The sequence below is a fragment of the Sinohyriopsis cumingii genome, chromosome 12 (assembly GCF_028554795.1).
Source record: "Sinohyriopsis cumingii isolate HCF-2022 chromosome 12, ASM2855479v2, whole genome shotgun sequence".
In the NCBI taxonomy this organism is placed as follows: Eukaryota; Metazoa; Mollusca; class Bivalvia; order Unionida; family Unionidae; genus Sinohyriopsis; species Sinohyriopsis cumingii.
This window is the reverse complement of record NC_142972.1, coordinates 87,832,925-87,853,343: the sequence shown is the minus strand read 5'-3', so window position 1 is coordinate 87,853,343 and position 20,419 is coordinate 87,832,925. Positions and strand designations below refer to the sequence as shown.

General features: G+C 34.8%; 1 protein-coding gene across 1 annotated transcript in view; it reads right to left on the bottom strand.

Moving 5' to 3' along the window:
- LOC149786924 (uncharacterized) overlaps positions 1-20,419 on the bottom strand; it is a 59,577-nt gene that overhangs the window by 13,739 nt on the left and 25,419 nt on the right. The window contains exons 3-5 of the mRNA XM_089975998.1: positions 16,763-16,844; positions 2,136-2,395; positions 1,142-1,418 (exon numbers count right to left, since the gene is read on the bottom strand). Coding sequence (XP_089832124.1) covers positions 1,142-1,418; positions 2,136-2,395; positions 16,763-16,844 — 619 coding nt within the window. The remainder of the gene's footprint in view (positions 1-1,141; positions 1,419-2,135; positions 2,396-16,762; positions 16,845-20,419) is intronic.

Here is a 20,419-nt window from a genome sequence, read left to right as displayed (position 1 = left end):
ATAGCAGTATATGTAAAATTTATGAATGGAAAACATAGTATTTCTTAAAATGAATATGCCAATGCAGAAATATTGATGTTAGAAATGTGGCTGACGTGATATTATCTTCAGTAGCTCACAGACTTGAGTATGTTCTATATCGAAAGCTATCACTAAAAATACCAATACCAAAGCGAATACTGCTTCTTACCTTGCAAAATTCTTCCCTAACACCAATATGATACTTAAAAAGAAAACAATACATGGCTGATTTGTAAGATATTTTAAGACTAACCTCAAGCAAAGTTACATTTGGAGGATAATGTAAGCTTTTAGTGGGTTAACGGCAGTACATTATGCTTTCTCATGTTTTTGAGGGTGGCTATGAACCTGGTTAAATCATTCCAAAACTATTGCACGCTCCCAAGAAAGATGAATTCATGTATCAGGTGAATCCATAGAAAAAACTTTCATTATTATTTGATATTCCAATTGTTTATAGAAATGTGCGTGGGAAAGAACTATGCAGTAAATTAAACTGAAATCAAATTATCTTCGAATCGTTTGTAATTTTTTATGTTAAGGCAACATGCCTTGTCAAATCCAGTTCGCTTAGTAGATTAAGTTAGTTTTTCCAGTTAGTTAGTCTGTCAGTTTCTAATATTTCTGTATCTTTCACCATGATACTATAAACATTCCTGCAACCTTTCTTAGTTTCAAGGAGAAGTAAAATATTTTTTCTGTACAGTATATTATCTGACCACCTTGCAGATCTTTCAGGTCACATGCTCTTATTTGCTGCTATATATTTGATATGCAAATATCATAGCTGGTAGGAGTTAATATCAGAATATTTACTGACATACATTTTCTCTTTAAAATGATCTATGTGTCCTTTCATAAAGAAGTCAACTATATTATGTACCATATGATATATGATCTTTAGGACGAACAGCATGTCCTGAGATATCACTTTCTATTGGCAGATTATGTTGGTCTGTCTTCAGTATCAGTCTAATTAAGGAGGATGACATTAAAATCATTATTATTCCAATCAAATAATATAAAATTACCAAATTTATCCCATTACTTAACTAGTCTACTCTACAACAAATGGACGTAAATGGAACTAAGTATCAATTCAAATTATTTTTAACATTACCTATGGGTTGTAATGATAGGTAATGGGATTCCCAGATGTGCCCTAGGATAATAGGCATCCCCTGAAAACCTGTCTGTCCAACAACCCACACAATGATATCATCAGGGCCTGATGATGGTGAGCTCGTTACAATGAAAATATCCATTTGTAGTTTCCTTGCCATTGCAATCACCACCACATGGTCTGCCCATTCTCCATCCCTGGCCATTCGTGTACAGTAGTTGTCAAATGTCTCATTGTAGATGAAACTATCCAAATTTATGGTGCCTTCAGATGCCTGAGTAGGTGAGAAACATTCAGTTTATTAACTAGGTTAGTTTACAAACTTTTATATTATATTCATCACAATAAGACAAAGTTGCTATGTTTTATTGTCCATACCTCTGACTGTTTTCTCAATAATCAAAATGGGTCACATGAAAATTTATTTTTGTCATAAATGATTTAAAAATTAATGTTATATTGAACTGATATGGACAATACTGTATGGCCATTGATTGCATAGCATGTTACCTGGGTACGCTCAAATTACAATGTATAGTAAGGTTTGTGCTCACACTGCAAACCGAGCACATCACATAAATATCTGGTATGGAGTGATACAGAATCAGTAATACATTTCATTGACAGAATAAGATAATTGACTTGTTACAATTCCATACTTTATCATTATCAATCCATATTAACAACATATTTTGTTTCCTTTAATGCTAGTTTCTCAAATTATATAAGCAAACTGGTTTATTAGTGAAGGATGTCACAGATATGGCACAAATATTTTCAATGTTTATGTATTTATGCATTGCTCTGTGTATGTATGTATGTATGCATGTATGTATGTATGTATGTATGTATGCATGCATGTATGTATGTATGTATGTATGTATGTATGTATGTATGTATGTATGTATGCATGACTGTACCTATGAAAGACAATAAAAACATACCCTTCATATTCCCCTTTATTGACAGGCAGCATACAATTGCTACTTACATGCATCACTCTGTTAGTCCTCATGAAGGCAACCACCTCCTTACGTAGCTGTTGTGGTGATTTTTGCGTAACACAATGTAACCGTTGAAGCTGGCGGGAGACAGCCTCAAAAAAGCAGTTTCCGTCAGAGGGTGTTTCACTATGAAGTTCCAGCCCTAATGATAAACAGTTTCTTTCCAGTGTTGATTGGCTAGAATTAGCAGCTTGCTTAGACTTGTTCAAAATCTGGCACAGCACCTTAGGGTTAGAACAAGGCACTCCTGTAAACAGAATTTTATACTTGCTTACACATTATAATCTAGCACAATAATTTAGGGACAGAAGAAGCAACGCCTGCAAATACAATTTAACATAACGTTATACATTAGAATCTGGCACAACAAGTTATGGTCTAAACAAGGCACTCATGCATAAAGAATTTAACATAATCTTAAAAACCAGAATCTGTCAAAACAATTTAGAGTCAGAAGAAGGCACTCCTGCAAACATAATTTTACACAAGCTTGATCATTTGATTTCGATCAGACAAAAACTGGTGCTTCCAAACTTAATTCAAAAACGCATTCTGGTACACTATTGCTCCAAATACATACCTAAACTATCATTAGTTGACATTACAAATTTAGTGCTAAAAGTACCTCTAAAACTTGGCGGCAACATGGCAACAAGCTTGAAAAGTTTATTGGCCCTGAGAAATTTACGTCACTGAACCAAAATAATTTGGTCAATGCTTACAAAAAATGAAATCAAAAGTTAGTGTGGTAAGAAGGTGACAAAATCCAAATTTATGTTTAGGCAAATTCAGACGTATTTATATAAATGGCAGAAGTTGATTTCAATAATATTCAGATTTCTGTAACATAATTATTAACAGTCATCTTCTGTCATACACTGAAATTTACTATCTTAACATTGTCAATACATACTGCCTGGACTATACATGACTCTCAAATTTACTACCTGAATCTTGCTAAACCATCTTTTACATAAAGTGAGGATTGCAAATGACCTACAAATTAACTCTCTGTGCCGTGCTAAACCATGACTTTATGTTTTGACTGGAATGAAACTGATTTATACCTTCCTGGTCTCTAGCATGCTAAACCGTGTCTTTACATACAGACAGGACTCACGCTGACCTATAATTTAACTATCTTTATCTTGTTGAACCACGTCTTTACATAAAACAGGATTCAAATTGACTTTGGGAACTTCCTTTGTTTGATGCAATAATGCAATTGTTAATTGCATTGGCACAGAGAAAAGTGATGCGAGATTTTACCATTAGAAAATATAGAAAAGGTTAAAAATCTATGTATTTTGAGTTGAGAAATGGACACAGTTTCCTAAAAAAATTTTCACTTCTAAAAAATACAGCGATTCTACTTCATCAGAGGTATTAATGGTGTTACGTATCCTCTACGTGTTTTAACTGTAACCAAAATATGGCTTTCAGAGATATAACATGTACATATCCTTGATAGTTTTCAAATATGGTTTCCAGAGGGAAGACATGTATATATCCTATACTTACTTTAAGTTGTCAAGTCATATACATATCTTGCTCATTATCAATTTAAAACGAGATGTTCATGATAAAATAAACATGTATCTAGTTATATTGTAAAAAAGGCTATACAATTCAGTGTGATCACATGCAAATGTTAACTGGCAAAGTATGATGGATAGCACATGAGCCACTATGGACACAGAACCAAACCAAATAGCCAGATGCATGATATATCGATGGACAGCAAACAACCTACTATAGACATATCATCAACCAATAAAGGCAGATGCATGCTGGACAGTACATGACCCACAACCATACTATATGAGCAGATGTTAACAGACAATACAGGACCCAACATGGACAGAGGATCACATCATAAAGCGATATACGCATTTTAGATAAGTAAACAATTCATGCATTTGGACTGATAAAGACTGCTTAGAATGTTCACTGTTCTAGCAATCACATATGGACTTCTAGCAGAATCCGGTCTTGGACATATGTGTTTTCTGAATGTAAAGATGTGTCTTACAAAAAGAGATTTATATAGAATATCACTTGAAGAAACTGATGTATTACACAAAATATATTGATCAATCAATCCGACAGGCTAGTCAGCCATCACATGAAGAAGTGATGTAACGTATACAAGGATATATTCAACAAGCTATGTTGAAAAGTGATGTCTTACAGAAAAAGAGACTAATCTATTCCTACAACCATCAAGTCAGCTATAACCCGAACTTAAAAATTAAACTTAAAATGAAACAAATGCATTCAGTGAATTTTTGTCTCAAACCTATTATGATGAGTTACTAACCACACAAATTAACGAAATGAATGGACAGTTTGATGGTAAACATAATATAATGACCATTCACAGTGTCCATGAATATGAAACGCCCAATAAAGTGCATACACATTTTGAATGCTAATTTATAGGTATACTAAGTTTCATCACTAATGATGAATGGGACTGAAGCTATAGAATACAAATTATACAAATTAAAGTGTTATGTAAAACAAGTTACTAACATTACCATAAAGAACAGAAAATGTAATTAAATCTAAAATGAATTGAAAGCTTTAAAGAATGGACAATGTAATATAATCGTAAATGACTGTAAAGCTATAGGGAACTGAAAGTGTAATGGAACATCAAACGACTTGAAAACTATCAAAAACTGAAAGTGCAATGGAAGTTAACATGACTTGAAAGCTATAAAGAATGAAAAGTGTAATGAAATCTCAAATGACTGACACCACTTGGACACTGATATGTACAGTATCTAAAATGGGTGCGTGTGTGTGTGTTTGATATATCCAGAGATTGAATTTTCTGCGATGTAAATTCATTGAATGAGCAGCTGAAGATCACCTCTTGAATTCATAAACTTAATTCTGAATTAAATTCTCTATGTTTTTAGCACAAAAGTGGAATATTGTATACATGCAAGCTTGATATAGGACCAAAGATGTCCTAGCTTACTTCATTGGCAAGGAAGACTGTTACATTCTCCTGATATATATATATATATATATATATATATATATATATATATATATATATATATATATATATATATATATATATATATATATATATATATATATAACACTTAAATCCTGTCCATGAACTTATGATGATTTTTGTTTCTCCTAGGTGATATGTCCCAAGACTTAGTAAACAAAATAAACTTGCATTGCTTTTGTGCTCCCCACCCCCAATGAATGTTGCAATAAAATAGATAAAACGCTTATTTTGATAATAAAAAGAAACTAACCTTGTATTATTATCATCTATTCCTTTTTAAAACATGAGCATTAAAGAATAAAATATATCCACGAAATCCGTGTATGTAATGTAAAGTTCCTTACTGTAGTGTGTATCGCTTATGTATGATAGCATGTGCCACGTTGTTCATTGATATTGACATTGAAAATCGAATTGTGTTTGGTTGTGCTCAAAGGTTTGAAAATGTTATCTGACTGTAAACTGGGTCAAACAAAATCGCAAAGAGGAAAATGATCAACTAATATCATGGAGACAACTGCCATTCACGCATGACACGGTGGTAGATTCAAAATAATCAAAACTGAATTATATCCACTTCTACTGTGTGACAGTATATCGCATATAAAAATCATATTTTGTTTGAAAGCACGTTCCCTTGAGTGAAAGTGACAATCCTTTTGCCAGCAATGGTTACAGGGCCCCGAGTGGCTGAGTGGACTAAAGCGCTCACCGTTCCGGATCACTGCCATCTCACCTGTCTGCGTGGGTTCAAGTCCAAGGCTCGGGTAGCGTGGGTACTTGGGAAAGCCTGCCATTAGCTTCTCGTGGGTCGGTGGTTCTTCCCTGGGTTTTCCAGGGTTCTTCCTTCATCAGTTATACTGGCCGCCATGTATAGCCTACCTTGTGCTGAAAAATGGTGTTAAAACCTAGAACAACAACAAACAGAACACCAGCATTGGTTACAAAAGTATCATTACTATTTACACGCAGACAAATATTCTCCTTTGTATTAATTAATTACTACTACAGATGCCAAGCATATAGAAGCTCGGCTGGTGAATAAACCCAACTGGTAGCGAGCAGTAAACTCCTTCTCTGAAATGACTGACAGGACATCCAAGACAAAGGTTATTTTACTTACAAAACAAGCTGACTTCAGAAACCGACTTTGGTTACTTATTATTTTAAAAGGATATCAATACAAAGGTTATATTATTTCAAAGCAAGTCGACATCGGAAACTGACTGGATTTGTTTAAGTGTGTCGATTTTCTTTCTTTTTCTCAATATACAAAGACGGCCAAGATATGAAAGCAAACTTTGGTTCATTTTCACCGGTATTCATGGGAAATATGAAAATAAATTGAAACAATGGAACAAATTTTAATGTTACACAATATAGTTCTTCGTGCACAGATGTTGATGACCCAGTGACACCCAGAAGATTTTGACAAAATAAAATCATGTGATGGAGTAGTGAAGGACAGAAAAGAAGCAGATGATTTCGCGTAACAAGAGGGAAATAATCAAGTTATATCTTGAAGGCAACTGCCATTCATGCATGACATTGTGTTAGGCGCAAAATAGCCGGTATTGAATTATATACAGGTCTACTGTATGACAGTATCTCGCAAATACAAATCATTTTTTGAAAACACATTCGCTTGTGTGCACGTGATAATCATTTTGCTAGCACGGGTTACAATAGTATAATTACTATTAACCTGCAGACAACAATGATCCTTGGTATTAATTGTAACAACAGATGCCAAGCACACATAAGACCAGGTGGTGAATAAACACAACTGGCAGCGAGCAATAAACTCTTCCTTTGAACTTACTTAAAGGACATCAAATAAAACGGTTAATAATTTACAAAACAAGCCGACTTCAGAAGCCATCTTTGGATTCTCTGAAGCCGTGTTTTTAAAAAGGATATCAATATAAAAGAGATTTTATTACAAAGAAAACTGACCTCAGTAGCCGACTATGGATTCTTTCAAGTGTGCCAATTTGTTATTTGAATATACAAAGGCGGCCGAGATATGGAAGCGAATTTTAGTTCCTTTCACTGGCAATCGCGACAATTTTGAAAACAAATTAAAACAATGAACAATTTTTAAAGTGATACAATATAATGTTTCTTGCATGGACATCGATGACTCAGCGTTGTCCCGAAAATTTGGAGAAAGTAAGATCATGCGGTGAAACGTGAAGGTCAGAAGAGAAGCAGGTAATTTCGCTGATAATAAGATCATTAACATGGATGAAAATCTAGTGCACTTTTATCTTATTTCTAAACGGACTGACGATAAGATGTGGGTCAAAAGTGTGAGAATTAGCAAGACTGGTGCAGATTTGAAAAAATCTGACTTCAGTAGTTGCAGTTTCCTCTTCAGGTCATGTGTTGCCTCTAAAAAAAAATTAATGGTATGAGAAAACTGAAAACAATATTCATGCACGGAAAGAATGGATCGTTCATGTGCAGGAGAAGGGTTTTGTTGATGAGATGCTGCTGCAGCGAATTAATGAGTTTTATCTCAAGTACACAGACTTATGTTTTAAAATAAAATTTCAGTTGGAATGCATTTTGCGACATGTAGTTTTTGAATGATTGAAAAGATGTCCTACAACTTACGACTCGAGAAAACGATGTGTCTCAGAATATATGGTGCACAAAAAAAATAATTTTAAAATTAATTTATGGTGTCCCAACCAATACAGTGTCCAAACATATATGGTAATAATGGTACATTTATGAACGAAAGATACTTTAACCAATTCAAAATATTATTTTGTGATTGCTGCTATCAAACTTAACCACTTAAAAATGTTCCTAGGATTTCTCATTTGTATAACCCCATAAGATTTACAGTGATGCCTTCCCATAACTGAATTTCTAAACATGTACAAATGTTAAGTTTTTTAAAGCAATGTATTGATAAAAAACTCTTGTTTAAGATGTGAATGGCAAATGTCACATCCAATCATGGTTATTCACTGAGTTTTACAGCTCATAAAGCGGTGCTCTCTTTCTCCCTTTCTGACACACACAGACACACATACAGACATATACACAAACACACATTAAAATATTGTTCATATTAATTACGTTAGGGGTATATAGATTAGAAAGTATCGTGACAAGGAAATCAATTATAGGCGAATGTGTCCTTTTGGACATGACAGATATTTTTTGCATTATATTTTGTGTTGTTTTAACGAATTCACTATCAAACATTGAGTATTTTTATCTACATATTTACATCAGCTAGAACATAAACCCAACTTTTGCTATCATGCATTTGGTTTAAGAAAAGTATGCTCTTTTCTAAAAATGTTCCATGCGATCTCAGCTTGTTTTGCTATATTCCGAAATTCGAGTACTATGTGTGTGCTATTTTAATTTTGTAGTGTGGCTTTTAACATTTTTTAGTCTGTAGTGTGACAGTTCATATTGATTTGATGTCTTGCACTGGAACATCATGCCGTACACATGTAGCATCATGTCCCGCCCAATCACATTATCCGACACCAGTCTAACCAGTCCTAACACTAACCGCTTATTACCAAGCGCCTAGTAAGGCTGTGTAATATTTGTGTAAGGCCAAAGGAAATATCTCTAGTAAGATGAAAACCCAAATGACCCTCACTTTGTTTGCCAAAATGAAATATCAAATTAACTGAATAAACTGATATATTTAGTGTCTTGTTTTCTTCAGCTGCTGTGTAATAGGTATATCAGCAGTTGTAACTGCATTACATGGATGAGGATGATTGATGTGTTCCTGTGTAATAGGTGCATCAGCCATTACATTACATGGATGAGCATGATTGCTGTGATTTTGTGTAATATGTTTCGCAGCAGTTGCTATTGCATTACATGGATGAGCATGATTGATATGTTCCTGGGTAAGAGGTGTGTCAGCCATTGCATTACATGGATGAGCATGATTGATGTGTGTTTGTGTAATATGTGTATCATCATTTTTCATTGCATTACATAGATCAGCATGACACTGATGTGTTATTGTTTAATAAGTGTATCATTCATTGCGTGTCATGAATGAGCAGGATTCACGTGTTCTTGTGTAATAGGTGTATCAGCCATTGCATTGTATGGATGAAGATGATTGATGTGTTTTTGTGTGCTATCTAGCTATGTTGGATTAAAGAGGTTTGTGGTCTTCCGAGCATGTACCTCTGCTTTATGCCTACATGTTAGGCTATTTAATTGCTCCAAGGGGAAGGAATTGGAACCACTTCCCCCAGGCATGCATGTGCTCAGGACGTACTATTTAATTGAAGCCGTGAGTCAGTGGACCTAACAAGAGGTCCTAACTGTCTGGATGGAAGGCTTGAAGGCGAGTGGAATAGACCCATCACGCACATACCCTATTCAGTCATTACTACTTAGCTGCATTTAGGTATGTATGAGTGGGAATGGACCCATCACACACTCATATGTTTGGTACTAAATTTTCATTAGCATTAAAGGCGTGCACTGAACGCTGATTGCTTTTGATGTCCGGCCGTGCTAGGGAGGAGAGGGTAGAAATGCGGAGTCAAGGTAACAGGTAGGTTCTCCTAGACTTCAGGGTATTGGGTCTACATTGACGTCCTACACAATTTTGAAAAACCTGTGCTGTTTTGAGTTGGAGTTTTGCTAAGGAGAGGTATCGTAGTGACAGTTTTTAGCAAAGTTCGCCACTTGTGTGGGTGGTCCTGATGGTCTTGGACTTTTGAGACCACCTTATATGCTGGATTTGGCTTTTAGGGTCTTACCTGTCTAAATTATCATTGTTTTATTTGCAGCCTCGTGCTGCTGGGCCTGATGGTTGCTGGTGTTTTAGAACAACAAATATAAGCTAATACAAGTTCATTCTTTCTTAAAGTTGTTTATTGGTTTGCCACTTTGTGCTGCGGGCCCTGATTGTTTTGGGTGTTGGACCACTTTATATGTTCTAAATTTAGGGGCCCAGAATTTCTTGTGCTATACATATTACTGACACCTTCGGCTAGAGTGTTAGATTCTCAGAGGTATTAATGGTGTTACGTACATGCCAGATTATCAGGTATAGTTTAGAGAAAGGGAGAAAAGGATGGGTGAGAATGATTGTATAAGAGAGAAGTAACAATTTTTTTTATTTTTTTTTGAAATTACAAAACGATTTTTTTTATTTCTCTTCCTTTCTCTGAAGAAAAAGGGGAAAGATCAACTAATTCCCCTTTTTTGTAATTTATTTTCCTCCCTCCCTATTTTTGTTCCTAGTTGCTTTATTTGCCAGGTGTTATTTTATGTCAGGTTATATGTGTTTGGTGTTATTTTATTTTCAGGCTAAGTCTATTTTTTTGAGACAGATATATTTGCCGAATACTCGAGTTGCTAAGACGTTTCAAAGACATCTGATTTTATTATGTCCTAGCTTTAAGTTTGTTAGCCTGTCTACTAGTTATGTGATGTTATTTTCAGGCTAAATTTATTTGATAAGACAGATATATTTGCCGAATACTCAGTTCGCTAAGACAAGTCAAAGGCGTCTGATCTTATTGGTCCTTAATTTAGTTTGTTAGCTTGTCTCCTAGTTGTAATTAATTGAATTATGAAATTTTAGTTTCATATTTTGTTTTGTATCCCATATTATGTAAAAAGTTAACTATATATATGTGAGGATAAGGTTGGAGTTGTTATTCATTAAAAACTCTGAGTATGTTTCCGGGGATCCGATCTTATTTTGCTCCATTTTAAATTTGGGTCTTTCATTCTTTAGTTTGTGGCAGGTGTTGAATATGTGTTAGGTCTTCTGGTAACAGTTTGGGTTGTGGGGTTGAGATCCTATGTATTACCCAAAGCTGCTGGCTAATTTGTTTTTGTTTCCGGTATATATTCTAGTTATGGTGTTTTTGATTTGGGGTGTTTTCTTATTCATGTTAATATCTTTTAGAATACAGTATAGTTTCCTGCGTCTGGTGTTTTTCTTCCAGCATTCCTGCTATTTGATATCAATAAAGTTTTTCGTTATGTTTTGGAGTTCGCTGACACTGTAATTAATGACTATATGAGTTAGTTAATTTAATTTTTGTTTCGCTATTTGGTCAACTAACTCATTTCCTTGAATGTCAATGTAGGATGGTATCCAAATGAATTCGATTTGTTGTTTGTTGTTATATAATTCTTTAATTAATAAATTTGTTTGCCTGAGGAAATTATCTCTTGATTTAGTGTTATTATTTAGTATAGATGATATGACGCTCAGCAAGTCACTTATGATCACTGCTTTAGTTATGTTGTTGTCCTTAATTAATCTGAGGGCTTCTAGGATGGCCCAGAATTCTGCTGTGTAAACAGAGCATTGGTTAGGTAGCCTTTTGCCTATTTTAATGTTCACCTCAGATATTACTACTGCTGCTGCTGATCTGGGGGCCTCTGATATTTTGGACTCGTCAGTGTATATTGTAACTGAGGTAGGGTATTTTGTCATAATTTCAGTGGTGATAATTGTTTTAAGTTGGAGTTCCTGGGTTTTCTTTTATTGCCAAATCCCATGTTTTGTGTGCTGATTGGTGGTTTGAAATTACTCCATGGCGTTGTGTCGTGGCTTGTTGTTAATTCGCCTTGATAATCATCAAATGGTAGTTGGTTAGTCAAATGATTTATAAATTTTCCAACCGGGAAGGTAGATACTCATTCATTATTGAATGATGTGTTGCATTTAATGATGTCTATATAGGTGGGGTGTGTGTTAGGGTGGATAGTTACTCTAGCTGTATATCTTATGGTTAACTCCTGCATTCTTAGGTGAAGGGGCAGTTCTCCAGTTAATATTTGGCGTGCAGCTAGGGATAGAAATGGCAGAGCACCAGTACAAGTGAGTAGCGCTTTTCGTTGTATCAGGTCTAATTTTTGTCAGTGTCTATGAGAAGCTGAATTATATATTGTACACCCATAGTCCAATTTTGACCTTATTAGTGCCCTGTATAGTGTTAAGATTGTTTCTTGATTGGATCCCCATGTGGTCCAGTTAAGGTTCCTTAATAGTTTGTGTCCAATGGTGTCCTCAATTAAGATGTTCATCATAATACATAGCTTGGAATAGTGCTACGTTTACGAATTTAATGATTATATTTTGTATGGTGAGTTGGGGGTACTTGAATTTATAACTACGTTTGGTTGTAAAGAGGACTGCACTAATTTGTCTCATGGGATAGTTTAAATCCCCATTTATCTGCCCATCTCCCTATATTGTTTAAACTGTCTTGGATTTCACTGATGACTTTGTGACTTGTTGGGTTACCTGCTCTCCATATTCTAATGCCATCAGTAAATTGTGACATGTTGACTAGGTTTGAAGTTTGATGTTTTGATCCAAGTCATTAATCATAATGTTAGTGTATGCTCCCTTGAAGGGTACCATTATTGAGTGAGCATATATCAGAGCAAGTGTATCTGACTCTAATCATAATTTTGCGGTCAGTTAAGACGTTCTCGTTGAAGTTAAATAATCGTCCAGTGATTCCGAAGTGGTTAAGTTTGGCTAATAAGCCTTTTATCCAAACGTGGTCGAATGGCTTTTTAAGTCTACGAATACTGCAATTAGGTTTCTGTCTATCTTTCGTTTGTAGTTAAGTGCCAGTTTAATAGCTGATTCAAATCGTATGAGTTGTGGACCTTTTGTTTCTGAATCCGCATTGGTTTTCGGATATTAAGTTGGTACTTTCCAAGTGGTATTTAAGTCGATTAGTTATTGTTGTTTCCCTATCTTTGCAAATATTTTGAGGGAGATTGGTCTATAAGAATTTATGTCATTGGGATCCTTTCCTTGTTTGAGGATTGGGATTACTATTGCATGTTTACAGTTTACATTTTGTTTGGTAGTTTGGCTACATCCCAGATCTTGTTAAGCAGCTTTATTATGGTATACGTAATGTTTTCAAGCAAGTTTGTATATATGGTATAGCCTATTTGATCTTTACCAGGTGGTTGCTTCCCTTTTTGATGTCAGTGCTTCCTCCCATTCAGATAATGTTATTTCGCTATTTAAGTTGGATTCTTTAAAAAGGTATATATGTGTTTTTTCCACTTTATCCCTGTACTGCTGAAAGGCTTGGGTGTGGTTTAGTTTGCTACGCATAACTGAGAAATGTTTGGCTAGTTGGTTTGCCTTTTCCTTATTTGTGAGTGCACCTGCCATTTGTGGAGTGGTATAAACTGTGGTATTAACTGTTTTTACTCTAATTGATTTGATCTTATCCCACACTTGTTTGGAGCTGGTAATAATATTGATTTTTGAGCAGTAATTTTGCTAAGATTTTTCTCTAGCCTGCTTAATCGTTTTTTTTTTTCTTTCTTCAGTTTCTTTCCTTTAACTTATAATTTATAAAATCTATGGAGTTTCCTGATCGTTTAAATTTATTTAGTGCCTGTGTTTTTTCTTTATCAGATATCTTGCTTTCTTGGATGCAAATGATATCGGGCATTGGAACTTGATCTTGAAGTATTATTTTTAGTTCCATTGTCATGATATTAAGTCACATTTAGTTGTGCTACTAGGGGTTTAACTCATTTTGGTTAGTATTTGTTGGATCTTTTCCATTATTTGCTCTAGAGCTTTTTTGTTTGAATGAAAGCAGTTGATGGTGTATGTTAGTATTTCTTTTAACTATATGTTCAATTGGGGGTTCTGTTATGGTTCTATTATTCAATTTTAGGTTTGTCTTATCTGTTAAGGTGGGGATGTTTGGGTGCCTTTGTCCTGTTTGGGTGTTGTTAACACCTTAGTCTTGGGTTTTCTGTGTTTTGCGCTGTTGCTTGATTTAGTTTTGTATTTGTTACATTTAGTTTTCTGCCTGTTTCTAAGTTTTTGTCACCTGCTTGTGTCAACTTTTTTGCTGCATAATAGGGTACATTTTTGTGTTCATTACTTCAATAGTTTGCCCTCCCTGATGGCATAGGAGCATTTAGAAGATTGTGGTATATGCTCATCCCTGCGGGTTATACATTTTGGTGTGGCCCTTCAGCACTGTCCCCTATGGTCCCCCCAGCATTGTTTGCATAGTTTGCTGCTGAATTTGCAATTGGAGGCATAGTGCCTCCAACGCTACCAGTTGCTGCAGAACCTGGGTTTGTTAATGTTTGATTCCAGGCATTGGCGTATTCCGTATGAGCCTAATCATACCATGCTAGACAGTTTTTTTAAAAAAATTCTAAGACCGCTGTATTGGTCTCCTGCCCTTTGTAATTTTTCTAGTTTTTGTATGCTCCATCAATGGGTGTCCCACTGTCTTTGAGTTGCTTGGTTACTGTTTGATTGTCCATTCATTTGTTTGGACCTTTTAGCTTCAGGACTGATTTAAATTTGTTCGTGTCTATTTGGGGGTGGGTGTTTTCAGTTTTAGTTTTGATGTTTGTGTCGATTGTGTTTGGGCCCTTATGATAGGTTTTGTGTGTTACAATTTCTGATTTATTCTGAGGTGTCTTTCCACTTTAATTTTCAAATTATGTATTTCTTGTAATTCTAAACATTTTGCCATTTGAGTAAGGGTGCTGCAGTGCACAATTATACATTTGGTGTTGGACCGGTGTATAACAAATTGCCCCTGATACACCCTGAGAAGGGCCCCTGTTAGGCTGTTAAGGCTTAGGTTAAACTGTGTGCTATATTGGGTGGTATCTAGACTTAATTTGTTTGGTTTTATCATGTCTGTTGGATTTTGTGGATTATTTATCTTTTTTAGTAGTTAGATAGTTGGTTGGTGTTGTGACTACTGTAACTTGGGTTGTAAGGTTTGTGTCTTTATTTGTTTTGCTTTTCATGGGTGCGTGTCCTCTCCAGCTGTTTGGACGTTTGTCATTTATAGGACTTTCCTTATCTGGTGTCTTAATTTCTTTTGCTACAATATTCTTATAGGTGTTGCTTAGGATTTGACTTTCAGTAAGTATTCTAGATGGTCCTGGGGTTTGGCTGCTGTAGCATTTAGTTATTTTAGCATTGATTTGCTTTGAGGGCTGGGATTTTGGTTAGCAGGTGGCGTTGCTGGTGTTGTTGTTATTGTTGTTCCCCTTGTTTATTGTTTGCTGTTTGGTCATTAAGTTTGTTACAGGTTGTAGGAGAGGTTGTTTTTGTTTTTGTTTTTGTTTCAATTGGCTTGTTAGATAGCTCAGTTGTGATCCCAATAGGTTTTCTGATTGGAGATTGTGTTAATTGCATATAGGTAGGGGTGGGTGGTTGGTCCTGATTTACTTTGCTGGCTGGATTAGGGAATTATACTTCGAACTCCAGTGTAGGGATGGTTGAATCCAAGTCCTCAATTTCCAATGTTTTGGTTAGGTATCTAAGATCCACAGGTGATGATTTCTTTAGTATGCTTGCTTGCCCCTGAATGCGATTATTCCTTTCTGGAGTTAAGGTTTAGTTCCAAAAAAAAGTTTGTACATATCTCCCTACTGTCGGGTTTAGGTTTGAGATCTAGCTGTTCAATGTTGGTAATGGTTGGGGTTTTCTGTACCTGTGGTGCATTTATATTGCATGCTGCCATTTTTTTATTTCAAGTTGCTTTGCTACATAGTTGTGTAGTGTTATTGCTCCAGACTTTCATGGGCATTTTGTTGACGAGTGGTTGGGCCATAGAAGTTATTTTGCCTATATAATGGTTTAATTAAATTGGAATGATTACTAGCTTATTTGAGTTTGATTAGTTTTATGAGTTTTTGAATGAAATATATATATATATATATATTGGTTGATGAGCAAGAAAGAGAGTTAAAACAGTTAGAAAGTTAGTGTGTGAGTGAGAATAGAGTGTCCAATTTAACTATTTTCCTTCAGCAGTAAATCTCACAGTGGTTTTACTTTGCTTGAGAACTTGCAAGGATTCTGCGCAGATGTATACTAGTATGATTCCTAATACCTGTTTTCAGGAAATGGCGCCAGAAAACTGAACAATGGATTTTAAACTGAGAAAGGATTTGAGTGGAAAAAGAGAGTTAAATGATATTAAAAGTGTTTAAATAATTGATACAATTTGCAGTGATGTAGTCCATATAATTGAAAATCACACAGTGGGTTATGAAGTGCTAAATAACCTGTGTGGATTTAATCTAGGTATGGTCTAGCATGTTTCCTAGTAACTGTTTAAGGAAATAGGCGGCACATTTGGTTAACAAAGGAATGAGTATTTGTTACACTGTTATTTACATGTGAAAGCTTTTACATTTGTTTCGATAATATAATTGATAAAACAACACAGGGTTATAATACCCGTAGGCGTAATAAATGTATGATATCTTTTTGAATAAAATTCCTTTGTGTAAATAATTTTCCTTTGTGAAGTGGAATAGTTAAGATGGCGGCTAGGCGGCTGGAACAAAGAACTGTTGGGCTGGCTGGAAGGCAGGCGGGGTTGTTAATACTAAGCAGTCAAAAGTGCAGGTAAAATGGCTACAGCAATAATTGATATTATTTTCGCAACAGCTATACGGTATTAAGGCCCACTTCTTATGATCAGTAACCTCGCTGCCGTGATAACTAATGCGACTGGTAATCTTGGTGTCAGCAGGTGGAATGATTTTGTGTAATAGGTGTATGAATATTGTTCTAACCTTTCTTTTTCTGATCCTTCTCATAGTCAGACGATTCTCTCTTCCACATTTCTTGTTGCTGAAGGAAATCATCTTCTTCGTCCTGTAGAAAAAATATGTACCCTATAATGCTGACAGCTATATGACCATTATGTGGGCAAAGTTAATTAAATCAAATAATATAATAAAATTTATAATGATGATAACAATTATATTAAGAGTAAAAGGAACCGTTCATATGACACCCTACATCCAATATAAAACAGGAAATAAAAATCCATAAAACAACATGCTACATCGGATAGAAAACGGAAAATGAGCTATGCATATAAGGACATGCTATATATTGTATAAAATAGAAAATTAAAAACTTCATATTAGCAGTGCAGGACATGCTGCATGAAACAAACAAAAGAAAAGAAAAGTATAAAATAACTGTCATTATTAAGAGTGTTTTCAACTAACATGTTACCATAAGGAGTATTCCCATAGGATTTTATCACAAACTATAGTAATATAAAAATCTACATAAGGTAATAATATTGACAATGGAAAATAGAAAATGTAAATTTGACATAAAACATTCAATATAAAATAGATAATGAAAAGTCCATATCAGGAAATGGTTCACCAAGTATAATATAGGAAAAGAAAAATCAGTATTAAGATATACTACAATGAATTGATACAGAAACGAAAAGTCCATTTTATGGCATACTACATCCAATATAGAAAATAAAATTTATTAAAGTCCTTTAACTTTCAACTATTATGTAACATGATCAATATCTACATGTGGCTATATGGATTATCTTCAAGTAGTAGGTAACTAAGTGTTTTCCCCAAAAATGTTATCCTATTGAATATTCTTTTGATCATTATGTACTGAGTGTTTGACACTAAGTTGTTACAATATGGACTATTCCCACCAGGATCTTAGTGATTTCCATTAAGATGTTGCCCAGTAGAATAATCATATAAGACTTTGTCAACATGTACTAATTGTAAATGTTTCCCCCACACATGCTACTATAATGAATATTCTTGTCGGAATTTAGAACCATGTACTTGGTAGTTTCCACTCACATGTTGCCATATTAAATATTCACGTAGAACTTTGCTAATACTGAGTGGGTGACTGAATGTTTTTCTTTAACATGTTACTATGCATTTAACAATCATCTAAGTAACAGGTCAACTAATTGCATCAGACCGCACACACACACACACACACACACACACAGAGACACACACACACACACAAATATATATATATATATATATATATATATATATATATATATATATATATATATATATATATATATACACCGTATATACTCACATATAAACCTGTTTGCGTATAAGCCGACCCCCAAACTGAACAGGTATAAATACTAAAAAGTGCGTGACCCGCATATAAGCCCACCTACAACTCCGAGACATCTCAGATGCACGAGGTTAAGTTATAAATTCACTTATTTAGGAAAACTTGTATTAAAAAAAAATTACATCGAGGTTGGTTTGCATGGTTATTAAAAAGAAATGGTATAAACTTGTTTGAAAAGTATTTTTTAATTTTCTGTTTTCTTATTGTGTCTGCCAAATTTAAATTTTTGCATAATTTGATCAAACGATGACAAGAATTTATCAATCGTGAGTTGCTGTAACACTACACCTCCCTTTTGACTAAATTATTGTTTGTTTAAGCATTACTGCACTGGACATTTTATATCAATGCGCTGATAATTACGTTTTTACTTTGCTTTGAAACTGTAAATACTTACCTCATTAAAATATAATCCCAGTATGGCAACATAACGAACAAACAATATGTTTCGATTCAACATTCACAATTAGGCTACTGAACGTATTTACATAATATAGCCACTGCATGTGTAGGTTTGATTAAAGTGGAATTAAGAACAACCCTTGGAGTTGAATCATGGGCACCATTTCAATAAAATTTAATGATATCTTCAAAATACAATAATGAAGGTTCGAAAATAATGCTTCAAAAATTATGCTAACACCGTAAAAGCTGAGTTGTGTGTGTTGTGATGTGATTTGTAATGCAATTGTGATTTTTAACGTAGCTTTAACAATTTGTCAGTCATATCACTACGATATCTGTATTGTGGCAGTTTATAGTGATGTCTAGCACTGGGGCATCATGCCGCAGACATGTAGCATGATGTCTCACCCAGTCACATTATCCTGACACCAGGCTTACCAGTCCTAATACTAACCTCTTAATGCTGAGCGCTAAGCGAGGCAGCTGTTAGTACCATTTTTGTAAGTCTTTGGTATGACTCGGCCGGGGAGTAAACCCACGACATCCCACATCTGAGGCGGAGGCTCTAACCACTAGGCCACCGGAGCTGAATTGTACTTTGCTTTGATGTAAGCGACCTGTCAACTTTCACGCCGGGAGGAAAAAAACTCCCGATTTTTATGTTGGCTCCACGCCTAGCTCCCGATGTCATAATATTTTCCGATTTTCGCAGAGTAATCCTGATTATTACATTATGTCTTCGATTTTCATTTCTTCCGAACAAGAAAAATCCTACATATTCTGTTGTATCACCTGTGAATTATTGTTGTGATAAAATAATTACTTTACTAGAAAGAATTCTCTTGTTCACTAAATGGAATGTTAAGTTTAAACATGGTTCACGCTCATTAATGATTCTTTTTCTACCTCTACAATAACACAAAAATAAAAAATAAACCAGAAAAAACCCACAACAATAAAATCGTCCACATCTAATTCCAATCCCTAGAATGATCACTACGAATGCTGTAACTCCATATGATATAGCGCCATTCCCATGAAAAAAACTTACACAAGTGAACACCTGACATTTTTATACCGTATATACCAATGTTAATTACCATCGTTAAATTAAAAGAAGGAATGAAAATACATACCATGAAGCAAATGTGTCCTCAAAAAACTAATTCAGAATACATGTTTTATAATAAACAATAGTAAATGCTTTACGAGTTGACAATAAGGAAATACGATCGGATATACAAAAAGGGGAAAATGGTCGCCACATGTACGATATTATGAGGCTGCCTATTTTGGTACCTTTAGTTCAACAAAACTAGGAATCCTTTATTTGCAAATCAATTGCTGGTGCTTACATAACACACACTAGTGTAGAACGTGGTTTCTTTGAATTAAGATAGAGGGCAAGCCGTTTTCACAAAATAGTTACATTGATAAGGATTATTTTTAAATTAGTCATGCTGACTTTCTTGCTTGTTTATTTAAGACTAATCATTCACTATTGTGCAGTTTGACCACAGATGACCAGGATATGAAAATAGGGCACATCCTGAGGGAAAATAGGGCACGCTTTGCACTGTGTAAGTACTGTACGTTATAGTTCATCATGGTCTCCCTGGTAAACTTAACCAGCCTGCGAATTATGAAGTCTGTAATTAGTTTAATTTAACTTCGTGTTGGAGAAATCAGGAAATATGCAAATGCAAAATAACAACAAGATCAATCATAGTACTTTATAACAATTTAATAATTGTCGGGTCACCAAAAGTTAATTTTTTTACATGCCTATGTCTTAGGACACAGCAACAATTATTGTGTCGTGTTTTGTGTCGCAAGATTTACAGCCATTACAGTAGTCAACAAATAGATCTAAAAACTGTTAA